An 11902-nucleotide genomic window follows, 5' to 3' on the forward strand; every position below is an offset into this window, starting at 1 on the left:
CCGCCTGCTCCATGGGAGAAAGACCTGGCAATCTGCTCCCATAAAGATTACAGCCAAGAAAATCCTATGGGACAGTTCTACTCGGTCATTTAGGGTCACTATGAGTCGGAATCAACTTGCTGGCACAGAACAAACATGTCTACTTGTAATTTATGTACCCATGTAATCAGGTCTACTCAAACTATAATATCTTGTATTATGTGGAAAGCAAACAGATGAGTGAAAAAAAAAAATGTGGAAAGCAAACAGATGAGTGAGGACATCACTATTACGTGCTCCATGGTTTGGAATCCTCACTTGTTCCTCAGGATATTTTGTATGCCACACGGGACATTAACTGTGTGATAAAAGTCTATATTAATGTTGTAAATGTTAATATTAGTGAAGCTCAATTTCTCTTTAATATTTTTTCCACCAAAAAAAAAAAACTAAACCGATGGCGGTCGAGTCGATTTCAACTCCTAGTAATCCTGTAGGACAGAATAGAACTGCCCTTTAGATTTTCCAAGGCTGTGATCTTTTCAGAAGCAGAATGCCACCTTTCTCCTGCAGAGTGGCTGGTGGGTTCACACCGCCAACTTTTCAGTTAACAGTCGAGCACCTAACTACTGTGCCACCAGGGCGCTTTTTTTTTCCCTTGTGGCCACTGTGAGTTGTATATATCCACTATTGGAGAGAGCTGTACTGTTCCTTGTAGTTAAGATTTTTTATACATTGTTAGAGTGGTAGATTATCAATAGTAAACTATATTTCAATCTTTAGAATATAACTCTTAAAATCACCAGTAGATCCTTCAGGGTGGGGATAGTTTAAATGTGTAAATAATCCTCCAAGAACGAATTCACTGCTAGGGCTCAAAAAATTGTGCAGACATGAGATTTTTATTTCTTGTTTTAGAGGACAGTACCTTCATTTATAGGCACATGCCTTTTAATGAGTTCCTTTAACTGCTTTCAGTCTGGCCTGCATCCAAAGGGACGCTTTTGTTATTCACTGTGTATAATTGCATTAGAAATTACATTAGGTAATTTTCTCTTTTGTTTTCTACAGCTGGTATAACCTTGACAACAGATTGCCTTGAAGATAGCCTCCTCACATGCTACTGGGGGTGCAGCGTTCAAAAATTATATGAAGCTCTGCAGAAACACGTTTATTGTTTCAGAATAAGTACTCCCCAAGCATTAGAAGATGCTCTGTATAGCGAATACCTCTACCAAGAGCAGTATTTGTATCCTTTTATCTCATATACCCATTAGCCCATGAAAATGGTGGACATTAGACTTTTTATGAATAAAATAAAGCGATGCTAAGTTATTATTGATCATTTTTGGCATATTATTGTCTCATTGACTATAGTGACAATTTACCTTTACATTTTTAAAAAGTATAAAAAAGGACAGCAAAGAAGAAATATATTGCCAGTTACCAAGTGATACCAAAATTGAAGACTTTGGTACAGTGCCCAGATCTCGCTATCCTTTGATAGCATTGTTGACCTTAGCTGATGAGGATGACCGAGAAATTTATGATATTGTAAGTAATTAAAAAATTCTAAAAACATTACCTTTAAATGATTTGGGTGGTGGTTCTTATTTGGTGAGATAGAAAAGTTTATTCTAATTTCTGAGGATATACATTTGACCTGGACACATTGTCCTTGAAAAATGAGTACATGGGCAGCACCACATATGAGGCTTATACCAGTGATAGCTCCTTCAGTGTATGGCTTCTCGTTTTTGTTTTTCCTTATGGGTCACAAGAATAGGATTTTATTTAGAAAATAAAAGATATATGATGGCTGAATTAAGTTAACTTTATCATTTTGTATTCTGTCATGTTTGCTCTGTTAAAAAAGTCTGTTGGGAAACATGTTTATTCTTAACATTTTTAGCACTGAATAAGTAATCATCCCAATGATCTAAAGTGTTCAGTTTTAGGACAGTATCCACTGTTTTCTTTGCATGTTTGTAGTCACATTGTTTCTATCATGGCCCCTGCCGTATCTACATCTTATATGTTTGGTCTCCATATTTTTAGTAATTATAGTAATTTTCTCTCTATTTTGTGCTAAATTATTTTTTTATTCTGGTAGCTCATCACTATTAGGAAAATAAAAGCATCTTAGAGATCTAAGAGGATCTGAGCCCTGACAGTTCTCTAAATATGGTAGAATCCTTATACGTGAAATAAACTTTTGATGAAATTGTATCATGGTAAGAATGTTCTTATGCACAATTTACTACTTCTTTTCTGAAGTCCTTGGTAAACCATTTGCTGTTGAGTCAACTCAGACTCAAGTGACCCCATGTGTGTCACAGTAGAACTGTGCTTCAAAGGGGTTTTCAGTGGCTTATTTTTCAGAAGTAGATCACCAGGCCTTTCTTCTGAGGTACTTCTGGGTGGACTTGAACTTCCAGCCTTTTGGATAGCAGCGGAGTGTGTTAACCATCTGCACCACCCAGAAACTCCTTGGTATAGATATATGCGTTAATAAAGACATGGTAACTTCTTTTTAGTGATACTTTGTAATATACAAAGTACATTCACTAATATTAACTTATTTATTCCTTTAACAGCCTTATTTGTTTGGGCAAATGTCCTTATACAGACCGAAAACAGACTCAAAGAAAAATTCCAGTCATTCAGGCAGTAAAAGATGGAACCAGGGCTTGACTCCAGGCCTTTTGAGTCCTACACCAATGCCCTTTCCTTGACTGAGATGTCTCCTGAAAACAAGCAGGCATTTAGCTTTGGAAGGTGCAGATTTATATTAGGAAATCTAGACCCTTCTCTTTTGCAGTTAAGCCTCTCTAGTTTGTGTGTGTATGTTTAATCTGATCAAATTGAAGCTCTGTTGAGCTGTAGTCAGCTTGTTTTTTCCAGTTAAAAGTCATAACATACAATGTTAGTGAGCCTCATAGAGCTTGACAGCAGGGTTCCTTCTCAGCTGCATGTGCATGAGGTGGTGTGTAGGAAAGATCTTCTGATTTCCTTCCTTCCTCCCTCCCTCCCTTTCGTCCTCATTCAGTTGAAGATAAATTTTAAGACGTGTTAAGTTGGCATTTCATATTTACAGCAACTCCGTTCATGCAATCAAGATGCATTGATAATTACTGGTGATTGGAATGTGACAGGTGGAAACAAAGAAAGATCAGTAGTAGAAAATGTGGCTTTGGTGGCAGAAATGATGCCAGAGATTGCATGATAGAATTTTACAAGATCAACGACTTACTCATTGCAAATACCTTTTTTCACCAACATAAACGGCAGCTATACATGTGGACCTCGCCAAATGGAATACACAGGAATCAAATTGACTACATCTGTGGAAGGAGACAATGGAGAAGCTCAATATCGTAAGCCAGAAGAAAGCCAAGGGCCAACTGTGGAACAGATCATCAATTTCTCTTATGCAAGTTCAAGTTGAAGCAGAAGAAAATTAAAACAAGTCAACAAGAGCCAAAATATGACCTTGAGTATATCCCACCTGAACTTAGAGACCATCTCAGGAATATATTTGATGCATTGAACATTAATGACCAAAGACCAGATGAGTTGTGGAATGACATCAAGGGCATCATACGTGAAGAAAGCAAGAGGTTTTTAAAAAGACAGGAAAGAAAGAAAAGACCCAAATGGATGTCAGAAGAGGCTCTGAACCTTCCTCTTAAACGTAGAGCAGCTAAGTGAATGGAAGAAATGATGAAGTAAAAGAGCTAAACCTACAATTTCAAAGGACAGCTCAAGAAGACAAAGTAAAGGTATTATAATGAAACGTCCAATGACCTGGAGTTAGAAAGCCAAAAGGAAAGAACATGCTCGACATTTCTCAAGCTGAAAGAACTGTAGAAAAAATTCAAGCCTTGAGTTGCAGTCTTGAAGATTTCTATGGGTAAAATGTTGAATGATGCAGGAAGCATCAAAAGAAGATGGAAGGAATACACAGAGTCACTGAACTAAAAAGAATTGGTTGATGTTCAGCCATTTCAGGAGGTAGCCTATGATCAAGAACTGATGGTATTGAAGGAAGAGGCTGAAGCTGCACTGAAGGCATTGGTGAAAAACAAGTCTCCAGGAATTGACAATACCAATTGAGATGTTTCAGCAAATGGATGCAGTGCTAAAGGTGCTCACTCATCTATGCCAAAAAATTTGGAAGACAGCTACCTGGCCAACCAATTGGAAAAGATCCATATTTGTGCCTATTCCAAAGAAAAGTGATCCAACAGAATGCAGAAATTATTGAGCAATATCATTAATATCACACACAAGTAAAATTTTGCTGAAGATCATTCAAAAGCAGTTGCAGCAGTACATTGACAGGGAACTTCCAAAAATTCCAGCCTGGTTGAGAAGAGGATGTAGAATGAGGGATATCATTGCTGATGTCAGATGGATCTTGGCTGAAAGCAGAGAATACCGGAAAGATGTTTACCTGTGTTTTATTTACTCTACAAAAGCATTCGACTGTGTGGATCATGACAAATTATGGATAACAGTGCAAAGAACGGGGATTCCAGAACACTTAATTGTGCTCATAAGGAACCTGCACATAGACCAAGAGGCAGTGAGTGGTTCAGACAGAAAAAGGGGATATCGCATAGTTTAAAATCAGGAGAGGTGTGTGTCAGAGTTGTATCCCTTCACCATACTTATTCAATCTATACTGAGCAAATAATCCAAGAAACTGGGCTATATGAAGAAGAGTGTGGCATCAGGATTGGAGGAAGACTCATTAATGACCTGTGATATGCAGATGGCACAACCTTGGTTGCTGAAAGTGAAGAGGCCTTGAAGCATTTACTGATGATGAAGATCAAGGACTACAGCCTTCAGTATGGATTACACCTCAACCTGAAGAAAACAAAAATCCACACAACTGGAACAATAAGCAATATCATGATAAATGGAGAAAAGATTGAAGTTGTCAAGGATTTCATTTTACTTGGATCCACAAGCAGCACCGATAGTAGCAGCAGTCAGGAAATCAAAACATTACGTTGGACAAATCTCCTACAAAAGACTTCTTCAAAGTGTCAAAAAGCAAAGATGTCACTTTGAGGATTAAGGTGGGCCTGACCCAAGCTATGATATTTTCATTCGCCTCATATGCATTTGAAAAGCTGGATAACCCATGGGGAAGACCAAAGAAGAATTGATGCCTTTGAATTGTGGTGTTGATGAAGAATACTGACTATACCATGGACTGCCAGCGAATGAACAAATCTGTCTTGGGGAAAGTAGGGCCGGAATGCAAGACTTCGTGTCATGTACTTTGGACATGTTATCAGGAGGTACCACTCCCTGGAGAAGGACAATGTGTTTGGTAAAGTGTAGGGTCAGCGAAAGAAAGAAGACCCTCAACAAGATGAATTGACACAGTGGCTGCAAGGTTGGGCTCAAGCATAACAATGATAGGCACTGTTTCTTTTTGTTGCATACATAGGGTCACTGTGAGTTGGAACTGACATGACATCACCTAACAACAACAACAACTTCTCTGTTCTTTATCCTGCCTGCCTGGGCAAGGTAACTCTTCTCTCAGCACTATGTTCTCCCATCTCTTCTAAATTGTTTGGATTCTATTCCCCTACTTCTTTCCTTCTATTCAGAACAATAAGGTCAGATCTCAGTCGTTTTCCTTCCAGCTTCCGCCTTTTGATTGCTTTTTGTTGTCTTTGTTTTCTGACTTTCTTCACCCATCTCAGCAGGAAAGAAGTTAACAGGAACCTTCTTCAACTGCAGCGACACTGTGGGATGCTCCCTGCCCCCCTACCCCCACCCCAGCCTGGTGCCTGGCTCCAAAGGGTTCATGATCATTTTCTCTTTTCTTCTGTATGTCTCCCTGTATGAGTCCTTCTGTGCATCTTTCATTCTTTTCTGCTGGCTCCCTCCCTGTTATTTGTTGTTTCTTTCCTTGATTCTTTTGTTCCTTATCTCTCTGACTACACTTAACATTGGAACTAAAGGATATTTTTTCTTAGTATATTTTATGTTAATGTTCTCTATTGTAAATTTAAAACCAAGTATTTCATAATTATTTTTAATATGCAGTTTTGAGTATTTGATCTGCAGACTCTAAATTGGAAAAACAAGTGAAATTAAGCAAACCTTCCCATTCCTATCATAACTGTCAAGAATTACATTTAGGTAGTGCAGTTAGGAGCCAGTTTGTTGTTTTAGGTAGATAAAGGAAAACAGGCTGTTGGTGCAATATTTTGACTTTTTAAAAATTCTATTTTTATTTATTTTTCTGTATTACTCAAGTAATACATGTTCATGGCAGGAAAAGAAAATTAGAAGATCTAGGTAAGCCCTTTTCTCTCTTTTGTCCTTCTGAAATTCCTGTATTCAGCTGTTACACCTCCTAGACTGCTTCTTTGATTTTATTTTTTTATTCTGCTTTGTATCTCTCTCTGTTCCTGCTCTGGGAGGTTTCCTAACTATATAATAGCTTTATTGAAGGATAATTGACATACAATAAACTGCACATATTTAAAGTATGCAATTTGATGTTTTGGCATAGGTAAAACCACCACCATATCCATAAAACCACCACCACAATCAAGATAGTGAATAAATGCATTACACCCAAAAGCTTCCCCATGCCTCTTTGTAAGCCCTTTGTCCTCCCCACCCCATCTCCCCATCCCTCCCTAGTTTCCAGGAAACGACTGGTCTGTTTTCTGTCACTGTTTTAATTTGCCTGTTCTAGAATTTTATATAAATGCAATCATATACTCTGTCTTCTCTCAGTTACCATAATTATTTTGAGATTTATCCATGTTCATCTAATAGTTCATTCCTTTTTATTATATATCATTATATGGATATACCATAATTTATTTATCTATTTATCTATTGATAGATAATTGGGTTGGTTCTGGTGTTTGGATATTATAAATAAAGCTGCTGTAAACATTGTAATACTAGTCTTTTTGTGGACATATGCTTTCTTTTTTCTTTGGGCAAATACCTAGGAGTAGAATGGTTATATCATATGGAAGCTGTATGTTTAGCTTTTTAAGAATCTGCCTGTTTTCAAAAGTGGTTTACCATTTTACACTCCCACTAGCAGTGTATGAGAGAGTTCCAGTTCCTCCATATCCTCACCAACACTAGGTTTGGTCAGTCTTTTTAATTTTAGCCATCCCAATAGGTGTGTAGTGGTATCTCGTTGTGACTTCAATTTGTATTTCCCTAACAAATAATTATGTTGCACATCTTTTCATGTGCTATTTGCCATTTGTATATGTGGACAATATGTCAGTACCAATCTCACTCTAAATGGTAATTAATTGTGATAATATTTATTAACAAAATCTAAAAAGGAATAAAATTAATTGTGATAATATTTATTAACAAAATCTAAAAAGGAATAGGAATGCCTTAATGCTCTATTTTCATGTGTGCTTAACCTTCCTTGTTCACTCTCCTTCCTAAAATTAAGTCAGTTAATGTTTACTGAACATGTCTATTCCTGTTGCTCCTTTTCCAAACATAATATTATTAGAAGCCAAGGTAAACTATATGTTATAATCTAATTTGGGAAGGTAGGCTTATTGATTTTGAATATAATTTTTTCCCAGGATTTTCTGGCTAATTTGCAGTAATTTATATCTATAATCAAGATTTTAACATAACTAAAACAACTCAGACAAAAATATGTGGGTAAGTCAGGCAAAAACATGTTTCTCTTCAGAGATTGTAATTTAAATGAGGTAGTGTAAATTTTCTGATTTATCAGCCTTTTAGTTTTATTTAAGATGAATTTCTCATGTATTTATGTAGTAATCTTAGGAGGTAAAGTACTGACCATTGTTCATTTTTTATTTTAGATTTCAATGGTGTCAGTAATTCATATTCCTGATAAGACTTACAAGCTTTCCTGCAGAATATTATATCAATATTTACTCCTGGCTCAAGGTCAATTTCATGATCTAAAGGTAAATTGTACCCTATAGTCTTATCTCTGTCACTTTTGTTTGTAGAGTTTCAAAGAATAGCTATTTGTAGAGATTATTATATTTTTTAGTAAGTTGTTACAGAAAAAAGTTAGCTAATTAATATTATAAATTAATTTTTTTTACACTAAATATTTTCTTCTTTGAGGTGCCTGTCTTTGCCTCCTTTGTGTGGTATATGTAAGCATATTCCACGCAAAGACCTCAAATCCTAGAATATTTAAAGAGAAAATGCCCTGTTTCTTTGTTTTCTTGGTTTCCCTCTCCAGTCTCTGCAAATGAGCCCTCGCTTTTTTTGGATTTGCTAGTTTGTACATTTTCAACAGCTTTTATGACCCCCGAGATTTAGTCTAAATGTCATTTGTAATTATCTTTAAACTTGTTTCTTTAACTTTCAGCAACTTTTCATGTCTGCAAATAATAATTCTACTCCCTCAAGCAGTGCTTCTCCAGAAGAAAAAAGCACAGACAGAATTTTGTTGGAAAAGGCTGGACTTTCTGAAGGTGAAGCGGAGCCACCTGAGGAGAACAGCAAGGATTGTGTTGTCTGCCAGAATGGGCCAGTGAACTGGGTGCTCCTGCCATGTAGACATACGTGCTTGTGTGATGGCTGTGTCAGGTATTTCCAGCAGTGCCCAATGTGCAGGCAGTTTGTTCAGGAATCTTTTGCACTTTGCAGTCAAAAAGAGCAAGATAAAGACAAACTGAAAACTCTTTGAAGATGTTGTTAAAACTGAAAAGTACGCTTTCTGCTGAAGATGCCGAATTTTTTGTTCTTGGAATTAATCATAACATGGAATCTACAGTGTTGATCATCAGCAAAAATTATATTTTAACTTCATATTTATACAGCACATGGATGATAACAATTATCCGTTTCTGCTTGGTATGGTAAATACTGGCATGCCACCTGTGTTAATACATAAAAATTCATTCAGCTAAAGAAGAATGTCAACATTTGGCTTTTTAATCAGCTAGAGCATTTCATATAATGCTGATTAGAAAAATCATTCTAAAAAGAAATTCTATCTAAAATATGAGGAGGTAGAAGACTTAAGATTGCAAAATGTTTTCCCTTTGACATATGCTGGAGTACAATTAGGAAAATAATTCTTCTTAAAGTAATTGTATGACCCCTCCCCCCAGTTTATGAAGGAGTTGGAAGAGGCTTCTTCAGACCCTTTCTTGAAACATCAATTCTTATAAACATCAATTCTTTGTTTGCTTTCTTATATCCCATATCATTATAGTTACATAAACATAAACACAAGCCTTGATTTTTAAATGTAGCTTCTTAAATCATAAATGCAAGATACAAATTCTTGATTGTTCTCAGTGTATCGTAAAATGATACTCATCTATAGGAGACAGATATAAAACTTCCATAATAAAATTTCTTGGATGATTATATTTCTCATTAAATGTGATTAGATTAGCAGAGCGGCACATCTTATAAAATGGAGAGTGTGATCTGCTCACGAAGATCCCATTTTCTCCCTGTGAGACTCTTAATACCTTACCTCAGATTTTCTCCAGCACAGCAAATCCATCTAAAACCAGAGGTTGGAGCCAGAAAAATCACTAAAAGAAACAGAAATAACTATTTTTATAATGTATTTTTATTCCGAATAAACACCATGCCCTTCTGGAAAGTACATTATTTTGTTCATTTGTTGTTATATCCTGTTGTTAAGGAAACCGATAGGCAAAAAAGATCTTCCACTTTTTCCACGATGACTAAAAAGATAAAGGTAAACCTGAGCGAAAATTTCCTTCAACTCACCAAGAAAATAGTTTGTACCAAATAAACTGTGACATTCAGGGAAATTTTCAAGCCTATTTTGTCCTGTTTGTATTAAGAAAACATTTGTATCAGTGTTTTTACATAATATTTCCTTCTCATCAAATACAGCACTCTCAAGAAAGCATCAATTGTTCATTTATAAACTTAATCAGACTTTGATCTATGTTCAACAACTATGTTAATAAATACTGTTTAGGGCCCCTGTGTGGTTTGTACTTGACCACTAACCTAGAGGTTGGTGATTCAAACCCACCCGGCAGCCCCATAGAAGAAAGGCCTTGGAATCTGCTTCCCTAAAGATTACAGCCAAGGAAACAATAGGTTTGGTTTAGGGGCCAAATACGTTTTTTTTTTTTTTTTTTTTAATTGTGTTGAAAATATACACACCAAAACATCTGCCAATTTAACAATTTCTACATGTAAAATCCAGGGGCTAGAGACTTTTTAGGAGCCTAGGCAACAACCAGTCTCGGAACACTCCTGACCCCAAAGTATTTGCTAAAAGGAGCAAATGGAGCTTGCTAAAAGGAGCATGACAGTTTATTAGACGCGTATCCACTCACCTAGAAATTCTTAAAAGCTCTCTCCCAACCCTGCCACTGGGAGCAGGGTGTGCAGAAGCTACAGTCCCTGGTTCAGTTAGCTAGTGGGATAAAAAGTAATCTGGTAAATTGAGAGGATACCCAGAGATCATTTTGCCCATCCACCATATTGCCTGTCTTCATACATCTATTTGTACCCAAAACTGCCCTAGGCCATAGTTGTGAAAGCATTCGAGATCTGCCAAGACAGAGTCTACCAATCCTCCAGTTTTACTCCATTTTTTATGGCTAGTAAAAATGATTTGCCCTTAGGCTCACCTGCTGCTCTCAGTGGTGATAAATATGAGGAATTTGTCAGGCCATCAAGTAAAAACAGGAACACTGACTCCTAGAGGCTTATGTCAGAATTTGCCAGTGAATAGTGACCTATTATGTGAGAACACCTGGAAAAGCATTTGACTTGGATGGATTCATGGAAATAGAAAAAATTTGATTTCTATAGATTAGCTGCTACTCTTCCAAAAGTACCAACCAGGGCTACATCAAAGCTGACTTGATGAGTGACTAGCCACCTTCTCCAGGGATCTTTTCTTCCCAACTTGATGCCAGGCAAGGAATTTAAAACTTAATTAAGGGCTGCACGCAGGTCATCAAATTACCTCCCATGGGGTTATTTTTTAAGCTTCACCATTAATTGTGGTATAAAGAGCTTTGTCCTGGCTTATGGGCATTTGAAGCATCAAAACAGATAAACTGGGGTTTGAGAAAGGTAGGAAAAGATGATTCTGCCTCCTGTACTCACAAAGTAACTCAGTTCTGCAGCAGATGCTCCATATCCGTCTAGCCAGTCCCGTAAGTTTACTTCCCAAATTTTGAACACTGAATCCCTCTCTCTGACCGAGCCTTTCTTTCCATTTCTCATTATATTCCATTCTTCCTGTATCTTTTCCTCCTTGTCTAGACCTTATCTAGTTCCTGGGTCCCTGGGTATATTCTGTCAGTTCATTAACTTGCTTCTGCTTTGCTGGCTTTCTTACATAACCTGGGTTTCCTGCTGAGCTGCTTCAAATGTCTTTTCACCTCAGCTTGCTTTCTTGACCTCTCCACCCTCCGTCTACCACCGGTCCACAAACTCGACTTCACCAGACCATCAGTTTCTTTACTGCTGTTACCACAGAAGATCAAGCAGCCTAACCAATTAATGGAGTCCATTACAAAGCATCAGGGCCTTCAGTGCAGTTCAACAATCATTTTATTTTTTCCTGATGGACCCCCTACCTTACTCCTAACAACAGCTATTTCAAACCTCTTCACAAACCTTGATGGCAACTTCTTTTTAATGGTGTTTTTGCTGTTCTTTTTTCACTCTTCTCAAGTTTTTTAAAAATACAACTTTGCTTTTGCTTTTGTTGAGAGTGGAGCCCCTGGTGGTGCAGTGATTAAGAGCTCAGCTGCTAACCCAAAGGTCGGCAGTTCGAATCCACCAGCCACTTCTTGGAAACCCTATGGGGCAGTTCTACTCCATCCTATAGGGTCGCTATGAGTTGGAATCAACAACAATGGGTTTGGGGTTTTTTGGCTGTTGAGAATAT

General features: G+C 37.2%; 1 protein-coding gene across 1 annotated transcript in view; it reads left to right on the forward strand.

Moving 5' to 3' along the window:
- The window catches only part of CGRRF1 (cell growth regulator with ring finger domain 1), a 30005-nt gene extending 20207 nt beyond the window's left edge, over window positions 1–9798 (forward strand). Inside the window, exons 3-6 of the mRNA XM_049898614.1 lie at window positions 1051–1228; window positions 1386–1533; window positions 7839–7946; window positions 8363–9798. Coding sequence (XP_049754571.1) covers window positions 1051–1228; window positions 1386–1533; window positions 7839–7946; window positions 8363–8683 — 755 coding nt within the window. The 3' untranslated portion in view covers window positions 8684–9798. The remainder of the gene's footprint in view (window positions 1–1050; window positions 1229–1385; window positions 1534–7838; window positions 7947–8362) is intronic.
- The last annotated feature ends 2104 nt before the right edge of the window (window positions 9799–11902 follow it).

This window comes from Elephas maximus, chromosome 10 (genome assembly GCF_024166365.1).
Source record: "Elephas maximus indicus isolate mEleMax1 chromosome 10, mEleMax1 primary haplotype, whole genome shotgun sequence".
NCBI lineage: Eukaryota > Metazoa > Chordata > Mammalia > Proboscidea > Elephantidae > Elephas > Elephas maximus.